Source organism: Equus quagga, chromosome 12 (genome assembly GCF_021613505.1).
Source record: "Equus quagga isolate Etosha38 chromosome 12, UCLA_HA_Equagga_1.0, whole genome shotgun sequence".
Classification (NCBI taxonomy): Eukaryota; Metazoa; Chordata; class Mammalia; order Perissodactyla; family Equidae; genus Equus; species Equus quagga.
In genome coordinates, this window is record NC_060278.1 from 39280599 (window position 1) to 39298935 (window position 18337).

Genomic DNA, 18337 nt, shown 5'->3' on the forward strand with positions numbered 1-18337 from the left:
ATTTTACAGATATGGTAATAAGGCCCCCGAGGAGGGTCAGGAACTTGTTCAAGGTTGGTTGGTGAGGAGAGACAGAGCTGGGACTCAGGCCCAGGTTGGCCTGCCTCCCCCACACCACAGCCCCTGAGCCCAGGCCTCCCGGCTTGGCATCCAGAGCTGGCCTCGCCTGCTAGTCCTCATCTCCCTCTGCTCCCAGCACCCATTCCCAGCAGATCTGGTCCCTGCTGCTCCAGCTGCAGGTCCCTGACCGCGGTTCGCACAGGCCACCTGCCTAGAGCAGTCTTTCCGCCTTTAGTCGGCCCCAGCCTGCCTCTGCTGGGCACCGCCTCCATGAGCTCCTTCCTTCCTGGCAGTCGTCAGCTTTGCGTGGCTCCTGCCTGGCCGCGGGACACGTCTGCTCTGGGTCCGCTGTTGCCACCGTGTCTGCAAATAAAATGTGAAATGACACACTGCAGCTGGGCGCTGGTGGCCCCGAGAGGAGCATGAAGAAGGGCAGTGTCCATTTAGATGTTCCCTGATGGGAAAGTGGTGTGGGCTGGGGCCAGCCCCAGACTGAGGACACTCTGCCCTCCCCCTCTGCACCTGCCCCAAACCTGTCAGACCCTCATCCCCTCTGTGGGGACGTGGTGACCGGCTCTGCCCATGTCCTGGGGACCTACCGTGATGTCTTCACCATGAGTGGACAGGCCACCCCCGGCTCATCTTGTGTAGTGGGGTCTCCCATCGTTGCCCTCCCATGTCTGCCCCACCGGCCCATCTCGTGTAGTGGGGTCTCCCATTGTTGCCCTCCCGCGTCTGCCCGATTGTTTGTTCAGCCTTCTGTGTGCTTAGATAAGAAGGGCCTTGGCCTTCTCAGCCTTCTTTGTCATCTCCATCAGAAAGATCTAGGAAAAACGCCCTTACCAGTAAAGGCCTGGCCCTTTGGTCACATGGCCTAGCAGAGCACTGCCCTCACTCAGTGATAGACTAGGTCTTGGCGGGAGAGTGAGGGTTTCTGGGACGGGGATAACTATCACCAGGTTCAGTAGAGAAAGGCTTCTCCTTGAACACATTTTGACTTGAACGCTTGATGACAGAAGCAGCTGAGTCTCAGCAAAGAGAAAAAAAAAAAAGGAGGTTGATTTCACCTTGATTTGACCTTGAGTTCCAGTAGCTGGAGTCCATCCAGTCTCTGTTTTTTTTTTTTTTTTTGAGGAAGATTAGCCCTGAGCTAATATCTGCTGCCAATCCTCGTCTTTTTTTGCTGAGGAAGACTGGCCCTAAGCTAACATCTGTGCCCATCTTCCTCTACTTTATATGTGGCACGCCTACCACAGCATGGCTTGCCAAGTGGTGCCATGTCCGCACCCGGGATCCGAACTGGCCAACTCTGGGTAGCTGAAGCAGAGTGCATGAACTTAACTGCTCTGCCACTGGGCCGGCCCCCACCCAGTCTCTTCAGGGTAGCCGCTGGGTGCTGCCGGACGGGGACAGAGGAGCTGCGTCTTCAAGCAGGACCCCTCATCTCCCTGTGCAGAATGCCAGCTCCCCCTTCCAGCACAGCACCGTGCGGTTTTCACTCTCCATGGTCATGCTGGTCAGGGATGCGCTTTCTTGGGAACTCGAAATACTTCTCTGTTCAGGTTCCCTTCACTCTCTCAGAGGCTCATGAGGACACTCAGTCTTCACCTCGCCAGCCCATTCTTATTTAGGTTGAATTGGGGATATTTTTTTCTAGAGAAATGTTTATTGCTGGGGATAAAGAGGATTTTTTTTCCAAGTATTCCTATAGATGAGGGTTTAAATGCCAGCTTTGTCACTTACTACTCTGAGGCTCAGGTTCTATGGATGGAAATAACAATAATTGCCTTGCAGGCTTGTTGTGAAAATAAAATAAGAAGGTGCTCAATAAATGTTAGTTCTGCTTTCTGCCCAAGGAGCCCCTCCCCCCCACAAACACGGTTTTTACTTGAGAAACACCCTGAGAAGGAGAAGTGCAGTGCAGCGAGAGACCTGCAGGCTGGCTCACCCCTGTGTGCACCGAAGCCGGGGGCGGGGGGGCGGGGGTGCCATCCCCAGGGAACTCCCTTTAGTCTCTCCTAAAACTGCTCACAGGCAAGAGGAGCCACTGTCGCCATCGCGTCTACAAATAAAATGTGAAATGACACACTGCAGTGTCCATCCGTCCCCAGAGTCTGGTGGACCAGCTGTCTATCCCGCACTGAACAGTTGAGGAAACTGAGGCCCCGAGAGGGGCACGGAGAAGGGCAGTGTGGGTTTAGTTGTTCCCTGACGTGGCAGTGGCGTGGGATGGGGTCAGCCCTGGATTGAGGACACTCTGACTCCTCTCTCTTCCCATCCCCCGGACCTGTCAGACCCTTTCCCCAAAGGTCTCCTTGCTTCTGGGTGTTTTGCTCAATCTCTTTGTAAAAACAGGCTTTGCAAAGCCTGCTCTGACTGTGCGCCGCATACATGACAGAGGTGAGGTCCTCGGAGCCACGAAGGACACCTTCCCTGTGGGCATGGCTCTTCTCATCCTGTGGCCATAGGCAGTGAGTTACCTTGCATTCATCCTAACCAGAAAGTCGTAGTCCTCTTTCTAATGTAGAGTTCTTCGTTTGCTTCTTTCTAGAGCAAGTCATGGAGGAAAATAAAGAACATGGTGCACTGGTCTCCCTTTGTCATGTCCTTCAAGAAGAAGTACCCCTGGATCCAGCTGGCAGGACACGCAGGTAGCCGCAGCCCTCCCGGACTTCCCAACAGGACCATCGGCTCTCTGGGGACTCACCCAGCATGTGTGGGGGGCGGATCTATCTGGCCCTGATGCTCGGGGATGGCAGCATCCTGCACAGATTCTCCCTGAGAGACGCTGTTGTCTGCAACTGCAGCCACACTTGTGAGATGTGGCCTTATCACCGCCCGAAAATGCAGGCAGACAACCACTCTCTCCAGTCTGTGCCACCTGCTCCCCAAAACACACACATCCCCCTTCCTCAGTCTCTGTCTCTTGCACTCTCTTTCTCTCTCCCAGTCTCTTGCAATTTAACTCAATAAAACAGATGAAATCCTCAGTCTTATAGCTTGCCTGCCATTTGTCATCTTGGACAAAAAGGCAGCGCTAACCACTTCACTGAGCGCCTACTGTATGCCCCCATCACCGTGGCCCTAGGGGTGACCACATTAATGGAAGCAGAGTGCCTGCCCCCAAGGAGCTTGTAGCTGCTGGAAGATGTGGACAAGTGACGGCCACAAGCAGCAGACAGTGTGCAGTGCTGGGCACAGGTGACCAGGGTGCTAGGTCAGCTGTGTGGTCTCCAGTTGGCCCATGAGCCACAGAGAAGGCGGGACACCTAAAGCCAAGGCCCCAGAACCATCCAGCCCACACAGGGGGGCCCTTTGGCATACATCATCCTCCAGGGGCATTTCAGCCGCCACCGTGGACTTGGCCTTCATGACCCCAGGCAAGCACAAGGTCTGCTGTTTCTTTTATATCCCCAACCCATTGGCCTAGCCCAAGGCACCTGGATGGGCCCCCTTCCTAAATACTTACCTGGGAGTGTGGCTGGGAAGAACCCGCTTCTCAGCCAGTCTCCCCGTCCTGGCACTGAATCCAGTCCTACCAGGGTCTCTCCTCCACTGAGACTGGAAAACATCTTCGTTGCCCAGCCTGAGAAGCAGGGCTGAGGATGGGGGTGGGGATGGTACCAGTGGTACAGAGAAGAGTGACCAGGTCTTGGCACAGACCTCTCACTCAGCCCTGCTAACACACTGGTGTCCCTCCATCTGCAGAGGAGGAGCCTGGGGTCAGGGAAGTTGGGGAACCGGCCAGGGTTGCAGCCTGTGAGTGGGGGGACTGGAACTTGTACCCGCTGCCCTTAAAGTGCTTGGTCCACAAGCGGGGACCTGGGCACAGCTTCAGCCCCAGGCTCAGCAAGGCCTCCAGCACCCCCGAGAGGCCCAAGCATGACGACCGAGGGGGCGGTCAGGTGGGTGGGTTGGAGCAGGGCGGGCATCTCTGCCAGCCGAGGCTGGGCACCAAGGGCCTCCTCCCACCTTGCCCTGCAGGGAGCTTCAAGGCGGCTGCCAACGGCCGGATCCTGAAGAAGCACTGTGAGTCAGAGCAGCGCTGCCTGGACCGGCTGATGGCCGACGTGCTGAAGCCCTTCGTGCCTGCCTACCACGGGGACGTGGTGAAGGACGGGGAGCGGTACAACCAGATGGACGACCTGCTGGCCGACTTCGACTCGCCTTGCGTGATGGACTGCAAGATGGGCATCAGGTGAGTACACACGCTCACCGGGAACACCGTCCAAGGCTTCCGGGAGGCTGGGGCGTGCCGGGCTGTCCTCGAGGCCTGTGTATGAGGGAGGCCTGGGGGTTCGGTTGGACCACTGGAACCCCATCCCCACACCAGTCGTCTCACATGATGTGCAGAGGGGACAGGGACCCTGGCCATGCCCCTGTTGGCCTCTTTCCTTCTCTGGTGAGCTGGGGGCAGAGGGAGTACAAGAGCCAGTAGCTGGTGGGGCTAGAAAGGGGCCTGGCTCAGTGCTGAGCCTCCCCAGGGAGAGAGCAGAGAGAACTGCCCATCTGGTCCGGTGGGGTTGCTGGGGGGTAGCAAGATGGTGGCTCCCTGTTACATGAGCTGCAAGGGGAGACCGACCAGACCAGAGGCTGTCCTCACCCCGCCCTCCTCCCCTGTGCCTGTGAGTGGGAAAAGAGCTGCTCAGGAGATCATGTCGGTTCGCCAAAAAAGACTTGTGTCGGCCATACAAGGGCCGCAGAGGAGGGGGCCCAGGAGCTGGAGAGGCCCTGGCGACGCGCACCAGCTTGCCCGCGTGGTGGACTGTGCTGAGGGTGGCCGCAGCCCGGTGGCAGTGCTCCAGGGCCCGGGAGCAAGGCACAGAGACCAGAGGGCTGCTTGGGCCTGTGTGTGGAATTGGGTTCCACCACCCACCCCCAGCGTCAGGCTCACCCTGGCATCTGCCCAGAGACATGAGCCAAGAGTGGACCGCGAGGGAAGGAGATAGTGACCAGAGCCAGGCGGGCCTGAGACCCACCACCCTGAGCTGGGGACCCTGTTTAGCTGCACAGTTTCTCATCCCCCCTCAGACTTGACCGTTCCATCCCGGGATGTGGCTCTGTCCCCCGCGGGGAAGGGCAGTGAAGTCCTCTGAGGCTGTGGGCCACCTGGTGTCCAGGGCTCTGTGCTGGCCTCACAGAGTCGCCTGGCCGCAGGTGCCCAGACGGAGCGGCCCTGCTCGCCGGGAGGCCAGGCCCCAAGGAGCAGGGCTCAGGCTGGAGCCCGCCTCTGTTTGCTTTGGCTGGTTTCAGTGGTTTTATTTCTTCTAAGGGGAGATTGGGAAAGACGGGTGTGTGTGTACACGCGTGTGTGCATGCTTAAGAGAAACAGAGACGGAGGCCAGGAGAGACGCGGGCCAAGCCAGCCAGGTTTCCTTTCCTCCTCTCCCCTCGCTCCTTGGCGCTGCCCCAGGGCAGGGACACGGGGGATGAGGAAGTACAGGTCCCCCCGTTGGCGCTTGGCACTGCCCCGGGTCCCCTCGCTCCCTCCACCCAGGGCCCCCTCCCGCCCCCAGTCAGCCCACAGGGAGGAGACAGAAGGTCCTTCCAGCCACGCCTTGGCCACTGCTCTTCCCCGGAGTCTTATTTCTGTCCCCAGAGGCCCTGCCCTGTGCACCAGATGCGCCCTCTCAAGAGGAGACACACGAATATTCCAGCTGGTGTTCACTCAGACTGTGGCCAAAAGCGTACACCCCGTGGGAAGAACAGGGCCAGTCAGTCCTGAAAGGCTGCCCGGTGTACCTGGGTGTTCCCTGGGGGGCCCCTCCACCCCTCCCAAGGCTGCCTCCGTTCCCTGCCTCCTGTTCCCTGCCTCCTGCAGCTTCTGTCCCACTGCACCCAGGGTTCTCAGAGACCTAGAGTGACCAGTGAGTCTGGGACACATTGAACCCAGTCCTGGGCAGGGCCTGGAGGCGGGGGTAGTGGGGCGAGAGAGGGGCCCCGTGTGCAGGGGAGGAGGTTGGTCTCCCCAGAACCAGTCCCAGCCCGGTTCCACCTTCCCTGCCTCACGGAGCCCAAGGACGGATCTTTCTGTGCTCTGAGTGCTGTGCCAGGTGCTCCTCCAGGGGTCAGAGGCCACCCTGGGGCAGTCTGAGCAAGAGGACTCTGACACTAGAGGTTAAGGGACTCATCAGCGCCTCACGGCTGGGTAGCGGCACAGCTCGCATCTGCACCAGGCCTCCAACTACAGATCCAGCCTGGCTGCAGCCCCGCGCTTCCAGAGGGGCTCTGTGGGTCCCTGCATTTTCTCAATTGGGTTGTTCCAAAACCCTTCCCCTCAGAGCCTCTTCCGAGACCAGCAGTCCATGGCCATCACCAGAGTGTGGCCCGTGCTTGCCAGAGGGAGGAGGCTGGAGCCCTGGGCCACCACGGACACGGAGTCCTGGGCATCAGGGATTGAGACTTGTCACGGACTTGTCACAGTGGTGGAAGAGCTGAGGAGCAAACCGAGCCCCGGCCACACTTTCCCCTAAGGAAAAGGGGATGCAGGCACCCGTGGTGTCCTGAACTAGGGGCATCTTGGGACCCCAGTTCCACGTGGACACACGCTCACTCTGCCCTGGGGAGTTTTCTTAGATCTGATCCTGTAAATCTGTGTGTTATATGACCTGCCGCTGAGAGTCAGAAGTGTCTTCTTGACATCCGGACCAGGGGCTGGCGGCTGGACCCCAGAGCCGGTCTCCAGCCCCTCTGCCCTTTTGGAAGCTGCAGGTGGCTTTGGTGTGTCGCCCGCTGGCCCCTGGACTTGCTTCCTTCCTGAGAGGCAGACGCCCTTTACTTAGTCCTGAGTTGCCGTTTCCCCCAGCAGCCCTGTGCTGTGAGATGGAGGTTTGGCCTTCCCTTGGGGCTGGGGGGCCAGCGGGTCAGGGCAGTGGGGAGGCTGGCGACCCTTGTGGGCATCTCTGCCCAGCCCCTTTCGTCTCCGGGGGGTGAGTGACTGCCCAGATGAGCTGCGGGGCCCTGTGTGGAGTAAGGCCCCCGTGAGAAGGGATTTGACAAGGAGGCCTGCTTCCTATTGACGGAGCTACTGAGGGCTCTTTCCAGAAGTGCAGGCCCCCGCAGTGCACTGGGAGCATTTGGATGGCCAGCCCCTGCCCCAGCCACACACATACATGCACACACCTGCGCATGTGCGGGCCAGTGCGGCAGACGTCAGCATGACTCCGTGCAGAAGTATCTGCGTCACAGCTCTGCCTAGAAGCTCTCGTCGTCACTGACCCAGCTCTGCACACACAGCAGTGTGTGTGCACGGGTGCGTGTGCATGGGTGCATGTGCGATTGCACAACCAAGGGCTGGTGGACATTCTCAGTCTTCATCACCTCCTGGAAGGTCCTTCATGACCAGGTGCAAGTTCACACCCAAGGGTTTGGGTTTTTTTCTTACGTCAATTGATAGAGTGGTTTCTGAAAACTCACTTTTGAAAGACGTCATGGATTTGACGTTCCATCTGTTCTGGGTCCCAAACCAGCAGCTTGGAGAAGGTGCGGTGGGAAGTGGTGGAGTGAGGCCCGTGGAGAGTGGGGGCCTCATGGGCAGCTGCCACTCACGTGGGGCCAGGGGCAAAGACTTCCCTTTACTGCGGCTGACGCTGAGATTTCTGTTGCGTGAACCGTCACGGGCGGCAGCTGAGCCTGGTGTGGGGGAGGAGGGGGTTTAAAAGGGAGCAGGGAAGGGGGAGGGCATGCGTGGGTGCTGTGCAGTACACTCGTGTGTGCAGCAGGGGGCACTCACGCAGCTTAGCTTGGTGACGGGTGTGAGGGAAGCTGCCCGGGGCCAGGGGTTCAACCGGGACAGCGAGCAACATAGTCGGCCGTGTTTTCTCACGCTCTTCGGGCTGGGGCTCAGGTCAGAGGAGGCGTGGGCTGGCCTGAGGCCTGGTGCCCATGGGGCAGGATGAGCCGGCGCATCTCCGCTTAGGACAGAGGCCAAGGAGCCCCAGACTCCCCCTCCCGGTCCTGGGCTTCTCCCGCCAGCGCTGTGGCCCTTTCAGAGGCACCCTCCAGCCTGACTTTTGTACTAGAGATCGCCCCCCTTTGGAGAGCCAGAGCCCTCTAAGGGCTGGCTTAACCCTTCAGGCCGCCTGAGAACTGGGGAGAGGGGTGGGGTGGGGGCACCCACACAGGTACCGGCTTTGGAAGCCCTCGCTTTGTGGAGGGGTCCAGGCAACCAAGCGGGGACAGCTGGGGCCCTGAGTGGACCCTGCCCCTACCCCCTCTCCCACCCTCACCCCAGCAAGGATGAGGGGAGGGGCAGCAGGACAAGCGGCCCTGCCTCCTTCGTCCCTCCCCTGCTGGCCCTGTGAGGGTCCCCCCAGAAGGAAGAGCTCCTCGGGCTGTCAGGCTGCCTCCTCGGGGGGCGTGGAATGAAGCGGCTCCCATCCAGCACGCCCGCCCTATTCTCCTCCATCAGGCGCTGGCGCCGGCTTGAGCCGAGCGTGAGCCCATCTTGGATGAGTGGGTCTTGACTAAGCTGACTGTGGCCCTCAGGCAAGGCACCAGTCAGCCGCGGTCCAGCCAACGGCCCTCATGTCGCCTCCCCTCCCACACAGGACGTACCTGGAGGAGGAGCTCACCAAGGCCCGCAAGAAACCCAGCCTCCGGAAGGACATGTACCAGAAGATGATTGACGTGGACCCTGAGGCCCCGACCGAGGAGGAGAAGGCCCAGCGGGCTGTCACCAAGCCGCGGTACATGCAGTGGAGGGAGACCATCAGCTCCACCGCCACCCTCGGGTTCAGGATCGAGGGCATCAAGGTGAGCCCAGCCAGGTGTGGTCTGAGGCTGCCTGGGCCCCTGGCTCCCCGGTGGGAAGGAACCGGCACTCGGGCTCTGCTGACATTCACCCCAGGGTCCTGGCTGCTGTTTGGCCCCTGCAGAGGCTGAGGCCAGACATAAGGGAAACAGGCCTGCTCCTCACTCTGGGTGCAGGTGGGATGGCCACGTCGGGGCTGGGACCTCTGAGCGGAGTGGCTTCTAGCCCTGCCCAGCGGTCAGCCCTCTGCCAAGGACTCTACACTTAGCCCAGACTATGCCGGCACCGAGCAGCACGCAGGAGCCAGCTTGCTCCCCGGGTGCCAGTGAGGGGAGCTGGCCTGTTCTACCCGGGACCTGAAAACCGCGGCCTGGCCGTGAGATGCGGGCAAGGGAGGGGGCACATTGGCTGCCTTTGACGTGTGAGCTGGGACTCTTGCTCTGCTCGGGTAGGCAGGACTGAGCACCACTCCTGTGTCACCAAATACCTCTGTGAGGCTGCCCCAACTTCCCGGCCACTCATTCTCTTTTCTGTCCTCCCCAGTCTCCCAAGAAGGGCCTAAGTAGGCCCTGTCTGCATCCGGATCCTACACCTCCTTGCCCTTAGATGGGAAGGGCAGGCTCAGACAGGGCTCCTCCGGGGAGCAGGGCTGTGAGGCGCCAGCCCCTCAGGGTCTCAGACAGCCGTCCCTGCAGAGCAGTTCCTGAGCGTTCTTGGTCTCCATTCTCTGTGCCTTCTTGGCCCACACTGTCCAGCCCTGGAGTCAGGGATGGGCGGCCAGGAGCCCAAACTCTGGAGCAGGCTGAGCCGGGCAGGTTCCCGCAGCCCCGTGCAGACGGCATCTTGGTTGGCGGTGCCTCGCTGCCGACGGCAGTGTAGGGGAGAGCGCCCACCTTCTCTCGGGACAGCTGCTCGCAAGCTCAGGGCTGAGAAAGCCATTCACCCCTTCCCTGTCTTCTGAAACCAGCTTGTCTCTTTTTTGCATCCAGCCCTCAGACGAGATGCAATGATAACGCTCATCCTGCTCCCCCGATGCTCATTTCCCCCCTTTATCTGTTTGAAACCGTCCACCCTTCCTTTTACCTCTCCTCTCACACTGATGTCTGGTCTCTGTCCACTGTCAGCTCAGGGACAGCCCACAGTCTGTCTTCTCGGGCTCAGGGCCACCAGCTCTGAGAGGAGCCAGCTGTCTGTGTCAGCGCTCAACCTGCCCTCCCATCCCTTGTCTGGGAAACGCCGCTAACGAGGCCCTGTGGGAAAGGCTCAGCCGAGAGGGGTCACCTGCCACCCCTTGGCTCTCTCCTTCTGCCCCAGGGTCACCCCTGTTCTTTCAGAGGCAGCTACAGTGCTTTAACTAACCTCTGAGCTGGTGGGGCACAGACCTATGGGTGGGGGCTCCTGCTGGGGCCATCCTTGCTCACCCTTTGTCCTTAAAGAACAGATTCCCTCCTGGACGAGCTGAGCCCTCTGTGCTGTCCCGGAACAGCTTGGAACAGACATAGAGCCTGGCTAAGAAGATGGAACGATCTCTGACACAGGGCGGACCAGTGTCACGTCCTGGCTTTCAGGGAACCTGCACCGAGACGTTAACTTACAGAGGGACTCGAGCTGGACTTGGGGTGGGGAGCGCCTCTCCTGACTGGCCAGGGAGGGTGCCTTGGACGGTAGGGACCTTCGGGCACTGTGGTTCCAGAGCCCAGGCCCTGGAGTGGCAGCCGAGGCCCGTCCACCTCCTTCATCCCTTGCTGCTCACACTCACGAGCTCCTCCATTCTTGGCCCAAGCGCCCCTCATGCCTCCAGGCCTTTCCCCTCGTCTTCGCTCTGCCCGGGGCACTGATGGCCCTCCTTGTTCTCCTCAGTCAGGGCCCAGGACAGGCCGCCCTCTGCTGTTCCTGCCCCCTTGCGCCACAGGTGGGCACCTGCTGCCCAGGGGTCAGGCCTGGGCTCAGAGCGGCTTTCTCGGACCGCTGGGTGGATGAGCCTGGTACCTGCCCCTGGCCTTCTGCTGACCCCATCTTGGGCCGGGCTGTCTTTCTCCCTCTCAGAAGGAAGACGGCTCTGTGAACCGGGACTTCAAGAAGACCAAAACGCGGGAGCAGGTCACTGAGGCCTTCAGAGAATTCACTAAAGGAAACCGCAACGTCCTGGTGAGTCAGGGCCCCTGCAGGAGCCAGCGCACAGCCTCTCGAGCAGGGCAAACTGTGTCCTCTCTGGAGATCCCGGCCTTGGTGCCCACACAGACAGTCCTGGCCCCCAGCTTCTGCTGGTGGGTGAGGAGGAAGGTGATGTGGTCATCAGCCCCGCTCAGTGGCCACCCATACCCTCTGCCCCTCGGCCATCAGCCACACAGCTCCCAGAAACCTCTTCCATCCTGTTAAGAGCAGTCCTTTCCGCTGCTGCATTTCTGTGGCATCTGCTGCCTGCTAAGGATCGTGCTCATGCTCGTCAGATCCTCACGCAGCCCTCTGGGTGGACGTTCTTGTCCCCATTTTACAGAAGAGGAAGTTGAGAGGTCAAGGACACACAGCTAGGAAAGGGCAGAGCTCGATCTGCCCCGCGTGGGCCGGCCGGCAGCCCGCTGGTCCCTGCACTCCCGGTGCCTCCCCAGCCAGCCTGGCTGGGCCTCTCCCAGGCTGTGCGGCTGAGGAGGGAAGGGTGCGTGGGGGTCCCATCGCCCTCCCCAGTGAGCACCGACAGCTTTCTGAGCCTGGGTGCAGGTGGCACAAGTTGGCGACTAAGTGATTCACATTCATGGCCACAGCAATAGGCAGGCTGGGCAGATGCTCTGACCCCTGGCATCAGGACCCCACCCTCCCAGCCGAGGCAGGGCTCCCTGTGACAGTCAGAGATCCGGGCATACCCCGGACGTGGGCCTTGTAGCACCCGTGAGAGGCCCCTTCTCCCCAACAGGCTCCCAGGGCTGCAGCGCGGGCAGGGGTGGGCCCAGATGGCCTTTCCCCGGGGCGACTCAGCACCGGCTGGAACAGGGTCTCCTCCCTCCTTTTCCAGCCAGGAGACTTCCCTGGCTCCTGGCCAGCGCCGAGGCTTCAGTCATGGGCATGCACCCCGCTCTTCCATGGCCTGCGCCTGGTTCCTGGGTCACCTCCCGGGAGGTTCCAGCCCTCAGCAAGGCCGAGACGAGAGGGGCACTCCTGGTGCCGGTGGGCACTGAGGGACCACGTGTGCCCGTGCTGCAGGCTGCCCGTGGCGCCAGGGCCGGCACAGCTCAGCCGGGCTGAAGGGCTCTGTGGGGAGGCCACTGGCAGGGATGTTTGTGGCTCCCCTTCCCTGTCCTTTCAAATGTCAGGGCACTGAAGTTGGTATTCAGGAAGCTGCCATGGCAACCGGCTCTTCAGCCTCGGCCTTGACACAGCCGGCTTTCCAGAATAAACTGCACCCTCGTGCGAGGAGCTCCTGGAGGCCACGTGGCTGTTGGGGACCTGCCCGCCCACACCTCCTGCTTGTGCCCGGTGGAGGGAGCGTGGGCCCAGGAGCCCGGCTGCCCCGCCTCCTCTGGGCCTCCGCACCTGCATTTCTAGACGAGGAGGTTGGAATAGATGAGCAGGGTGTAAGGTCCCTCCCACTTTGACACTCGGTGACTCCAGTGGGCCAAACGGGGCTTACGATCCACCCCCTGCCCTCAAGTGTTTAAAAATCTGGTCACTTTTCCTTTCTTAGGTCGCCTACCGGGACCGGCTGAAGGCCATCCGGGCCACCCTGGAAGTCTCTCCCTTCTTCAAGTGCCACGAGGTATGTACTGGCTTTTGTCCTTGAGCAGACAACAACGTGCTCTGTGTGGTTGGCCGTCACCTTCGGGTGTGTCTGCAGGCTCCCATGCTGACAGACCGGCTTGCTCCAGAAGCCTGGAGGTGTTTTCAGGATGACCGTGGCCAGAGGCCCCTCAGCTACGTGGAGGGACCACGATGTAACTCATCTGTGCCAGGCCCGTGGGATGACCACATGGGGCCATCCTGCCTGAGAGCTGTGGTCATAACCCCGTCCGTCCCGCCACTGAGGCTTGTCCATCTCAGGGGGCGTGGCAGGACTTCCGTCCCACACACCCAAGGGTCTTAGGGAAACTTTGAGCAGAGTTACTTTGAGTTACTTTGCTAGAGTAGCCAGGTAACCCCTCATCACCTCCCAAGACCTTCAAGAGGGGGTCAGGTCTTCAGGTAGCCCCCAACGTAGCAGGCCTGGAAACTTCCACCTGCTCTGCCCTCGTCTGCAGAGACAGGAGGCAGCAGACAAGGAGCCGAGACACCTGAGAGGGGATTTGCGAATTGTCAGCGCTTCCCGTGAGGAGTTTAAAGATCCTGACATCAGGCAGTCCAGGGTCCCCAGCCGCACGTGCGTGCGTGCACACACACACACGTGCACACAGACGTGGCTGCTGTGGCCGGGGGCCTGTGAAGCAGGAATCCCACCACTCCTTTCAGCTCCTTCTTAAGTGCAGCTGCTCCAGGATCTTGCATGGAGGGAGCCTCAGCTGAGCCCGGCCCACAGAGAGGGCCGTGGATCCCGCCCATGGAGCTGGGGACAGGGGCCCTGGGGCTCTGGGCCAGGGAGTGTGCCCAGAGGGCGGTGGGCCAGCACCTCTGTGCAGGTTACGCGGCCGGCGCTTCCTCCAGGTGGACACCGGCCTTGCCCTTGGATTTTATCCCCAATTTGCCCCTGGCCAGGGTGGCCCTGTCCCACTCTATGTGGTGGCCCTGATGGGCGGGCAGAGGGCAGGCTCACTTGGCCGGTCTGTGTCCTGAGTGGCTGTGCTGGTCTGGCTCTTCTTGGAATGCCCTTGTCTTCCCTTGGCCTCGCTGAAGCCCCGCGTCCCGGGTCCTGGGCTCCTCCTGGGGCCTCTGTGTTCCCAGCTTGATGGAAGGTCCTGTCCAGCCTGCCAGGGCCTCCCTCGGCTCCAGCCTGCCTGCCTGCCTGCCCGATCCTGGGGGCCGAGCCTGGAAGGACTTCAGGCCACAGAGCCGCCTGTGACCTCCTGTTCTGGACGGAGAGACCCCTCTGCCTCCCCGCCACGCTCCCCCGGCAGCCCCGGCTTTGTCTCACAGCCCTGGCTTCCCTTCTCCAGCACCTGTACTATTAATTCTTGACGCATGGTTCTGCTGTTCTCTTCCTGGAGCTCACTGGTGAACTTCAGGTCTAGAAGGAGACCAGCTTAGCTGGGGCTTCTGTCATTTCCCACCTGAGAGGGGGCAGCCCCTTTTCCCGGCTCCCTGGCCCGCTCCGGGCTCCGGGAACCATGATGACCTGTCACCCTCTCCCAGCACCCCTTGTCTCCTGCTGCCCCCACGTGGGTGACCCAGGGGAGGGTTTGGAGGATGTGTTCTGGAGGGCTCTTTGGTGCCCACTGTCCCCGGGGGAAACCATAGGCAGGGACCAGCCTCAGAGGCCCTGTCTGCCCAGGATTCGCAGGGGATTCTGCGGCCAGCATGGGGGGCGATCTGGGCCCCACTGCCTGCCCTCCTGGGGGTGCTGTGTGCATCTGGACAGGGTTCTTTCCTCTGCCCCTTGGGTACAGAGTGTGGGAGCTCTGTGGCGCCCCCGCCTTTCACATGAGCAATTACTCAGGGTGTCAGGGAGGGGAGGGCTAAGGCCCCAAGGCTTAGCTGAGGTCTGAAATAGCAGAAAGTGTGTGGGTCGGAGCTGGGGACTTCTGCCGTCCTGGACATCCTCCTGTCACTGCCCACACACAGGGTGGTCATTGCTCTGGAATGCCATGTCCTCTGCCCCTGGCCTGGCCACTTTCAGGCGGGCTTTGCTGTCCGAGTGAGCATGGGGGATGGAGTTGCGGGCTCTGGGCCCCGCCTGAGCAGACCTCTCCCCATTTCATTCAGGCCTCAGGCTTTTCCAAGTCTCCTCGCTGTGGAGGGCGGGGTCCGGAGGCTCCAGCCGGGCCCTCCCCTCATCTCCCTGTTCCCCTCCAGGTCATCGGCAGCTCGCTGCTCTTCATCCACGACAAGAAGGAACAGGCCAAGGTGTGGATGATCGACTTTGGGAAAACCACACCCCTGCCGGAGGGCCAGACCCTGCAACACGATGTCCCCTGGCAGGAAGGGAACCGGGAGGACGGCTACCTCTCGGGCCTGAACAACCTCATCGACATCCTGACAGAAATGTGCTCGGATGCCCCGCTGCCCTGAGGCCACCCTGTGTTCCCCCTCGCCGCCGCCCTGGCCGCCGCCTCTCTGCCTGTGCTCCCTCTCCTGAATGTGTCCTTTACTTCTCCCTGGGTGCCCCCCACTCCGAACTGACCCTCCCGAATGGCACTACAAGATACTTTGTAGCAGAGGAGATGCGATGAGGTTTTTGGTGGGTTTCCTAATTGAAGGGCTTGGAGCCTGGGCTTCCACTTCTCTTTGTAAATAGCATCTCCAGCTAGAAGAGAAAAGCCCCGACCCCAGGCCCGGCGGGCAGGGGTCAGTGGCCCCAGACATGGAGGGATGAACAGGTGGCCTTGGGGCCCGTGGGGGCCTGCTGCCCCCTGGTGGCTGCTTCTGGTAGCGTTGCTGCCAAGCACAGCGTGATCCTGCCCCATCCTCCCAGGGGCGAGGGCTGTAAGAGCTCCCTTGTTTCAACAGGTGCCTGGTAGTTGGGGCACAAAACCATGGGAGCCGCATGCCAGCTGTGAATAAAGTGCCCTTTGCTTAGCAGCACAGGGACTCCCAGAGATGCCGTGGTGGCCTTTGGAGGCCTGCTAAAGCAGGCACCCCACCCATCCGGTATTGAAACCCTCCAGCTTTGGGCCAGACCCAGGAGCCGACTTGGCTGTGCTCTCTGATGTAGCCCTTCCTGGGGGGTGGGGCAGGCAGGCAGGGGCTACGTTCCTCCATCTGTGATTATGGCGCATGAATTCCGAGGGCTGCTCTGCAAACCCCAGCTTCCGGGGGTGCCAGCCAGCCCCCAGAGCCCCTTGTGCCTCCCACCCCCTGCCTTGCTGTGGCGAGGTCCAGGGGGCTGGGTAGGAGTGGGCCAGGGCACAGGGAGCCCCTGCAGAAGCCCCAGGGGGAGAAAGACGGACCTCACAGAGGGTGTTCCTCCCATGCCCCCCTCCCCACCTCCCTGCTGCCCATCCGTGGCCCTGCCTGCAGCCCTGGGGCTCTTTCATGGGGTCCAGTGTCCCTGTATTCACGGGGCAGCGCTTTAGGCCAGCGCCGGGCAGGGCGGAGGCAGGAGGATGTTTAGTGGCATCATTTTTTTCCCCCTGAAATTAGTCTTACAGCCTGAAGGCCTGAGCCCCGCGTTTCCCAGAAGTGGTGTGGGCAGCTTCTGGGGTATGTGTGGATGCCAGGGTTGTTCTGGGCATCTCTCCCAGGAGTCTCTAGGTGGCTTGAAGATTCCTGGGGAACCAATTGTTACCCTTATGTTAATTGTAAAGCAAGTAAGTCTCCATTATTGAGAAGAATGTAAAATTCGCCTTTCAGACTTTTTAAGAACAAAGCTCTGGCTCTGTGGCCTTTTGGAGCTGTGGCCCAGGTCCCTCCTCCGCTGCTGGTGGTGCAGGAGCTCTGAGAGTTGAGGGGCTCTGGCTGGCCCGGGGCCAGCAGGCACTGGGGCCAGTGGCTTCGCAGGGAGCTGCCTCGGGGACATGGGGCAGTAGTCTGTACCCGGGTGTGTGTGCCTGTGGGGGACCAGTCCAGAGAGAGGGCTTCCTGGGCCGCCCCCGTCACCCCAGGGTCTCTGGGGGAACTGTTGACTCTCCCATGTGACATGTACGTTTCCCCTTTCATTCTGGGTGAGTGACGGTTGGTGGGGGTGGAGGGTGGGACACATGAGGATGTATAAGTACAGATTTTAAAAAAGGAAATCACTTTTAAACTTCCTGGCTCTTGTTCAAAACAGTGGTGAGCTCCTGTGTGGGCTGACTTGCTAAAGGTCACGCCCCACCCCGGCTGAGCACCAGAGACCTTGTGACAGCACGTGATCCTGGAAGGCAGGAGCCCCAGAGCCAGCTCGGGTGTCAGAGCTGTAGTCCCTGGTGGGTTAGAAGGGATCTCGGTGGTCCCGGCTTCAGCTACCGTGGGGAAGGGGCGTCATTAATTCAGACGTAGAGATTCTACAACTATGGGCTGGCCAGAAGTTACCCTCATTCTAGCTATGAAGAAAGTTTGCGAAAGCAGCTTAATGGTATGAACAAAAATACAGGGACCAGCTTATCCTACTTCAGAGAACAAACTTTCCATGCACTTTAAGCAGACAGCAGTTGTTTGCAAACAATGTGCTAAGGTGCAAATGATTTGTTTATTAAAGGAGGCCCATGGGGCCTCATATTGGCAATACTCTGCCTTGGGTTACATTATAGACGTGGCAGCGGAATCTTCTTAGGGGTATTCTAGTACAGGGGGTTGGGGGTTTTGGTATTTGCGTGCTGGTTCTCCTCGTCCATACCTGCTTTCTCTACTCATTCTTCTGCTTGTCCTATGGCATAGATGGATCCTGGAAGGGAATTTCCCAGAACCCCCTGCCCAGGGGTCTGAAAGACTTTCCCCGCCCAGTCCTGGTCCAGGCAGGCACTCCTTGGGTCCCGGCTGTGCAAGTGCCAGGAGAGGGGGACAGGCTGTGTGCACCTGCGTACGGGCCAGTGGGCACCCTTCCTGCCGTATCCTTGCGGGCCCCCCGGGGGGAGGTTCTTGGTGTTTCAGCACTGCTTAGCATTCGAGGAAGGTTTCTGAACTGCTTGTCCCAGACTTGCCTTTAGTGTCATGTAAGAAGTTTTTAAGTTATATTTATTTTGTCGGTTTTTTTAAATTGCACAAAACACTAAGACTGAGAGGCTGGATTCTGTTTTTCCTTTCAAGCTTTGCTTGCTTTCTGAGCTTCTTTTCCCGCTTGGTGGAGAGAGCCTGGACGCAGCCCTGCCCCCCCCACCCCCCCCTCCCACCATGGACTCTCTCCACCCTGAGCTGTATTTAGCTTTGAGATCCTCTGCGTCCGGTCCCCCCCGCATGTATATAACCCAGGCCCTTTGCTTGGGAAGAAGCAGGTGCTCGCCCCTGCTAGTGCCTTTTGCTGGGGGAGCGGACTCCCCAGAGGGTCCTCCTCCCCCTGCACCCCTCTCCCCACAACACCTTGGAGAAACTGAACTGTTACGAAGCCCTGCGCGCGGCGGTGCCTGTGGAGCCGACTGCAGCGGCCCTGCCCCGTCCTGAATAAAGACGCTGTAGACCGTGGCCCGTCTGCAGTGTGCTCCTTCTGACCCCGCCTTCCGGGAATGTCCGAGGGCTGGAGGGGTGGGGGGTTTAGGAAGCTGGAAGATCACGTTGGGGCCCTGGGGAATGGGGGCCAGGTTGATAACACTTTAATCTGCCAAGGGTTTAAAACATTCTTCAAAACTGGTGTGTGGTCTACCTTCTCATGGTAGCTTAGGACGTGGAACGGCTGCAGAGGGGTGCCCCCACATCGCGGGCTGGGGAGCCCCATGCAGCGGGTGCCTCTGGAGCCTGGCTCTGTGCAGGGCGCTGGGCGGTCACATCTCTACGCCCCTCTCATCCCCTCCTATCAACTCCACGAACTAGGCT

The 18337-nt window shown here is 60.3% G+C and overlaps 1 protein-coding gene across 2 annotated transcripts in view; it reads left to right on the forward strand.

The window, feature by feature from the left end:
- Positions 1–17989, forward strand: part of ITPKB (inositol-trisphosphate 3-kinase B) — a 97711-nt gene extending 79722 nt beyond the window's left edge. For both annotated transcript variants that reach the window (XM_046678623.1, XM_046678624.1), the window contains exons 3-8: positions 2612–2711; positions 4045–4258; positions 8610–8814; positions 10859–10960; positions 12492–12563; positions 14747–17989. In XM_046678623.1, coding sequence (XP_046534579.1) covers positions 2612–2711; positions 4045–4258; positions 8610–8814; positions 10859–10960; positions 12492–12563; positions 14747–14962 — 909 coding nt within the window. In that variant the 3' untranslated portion in view covers positions 14963–17989. The remainder of the gene's footprint in view (positions 1–2611; positions 2712–4044; positions 4259–8609; positions 8815–10858; positions 10961–12491; positions 12564–14746) is intronic.
- Positions 17990–18337: the final 348 nt, after the last annotated feature.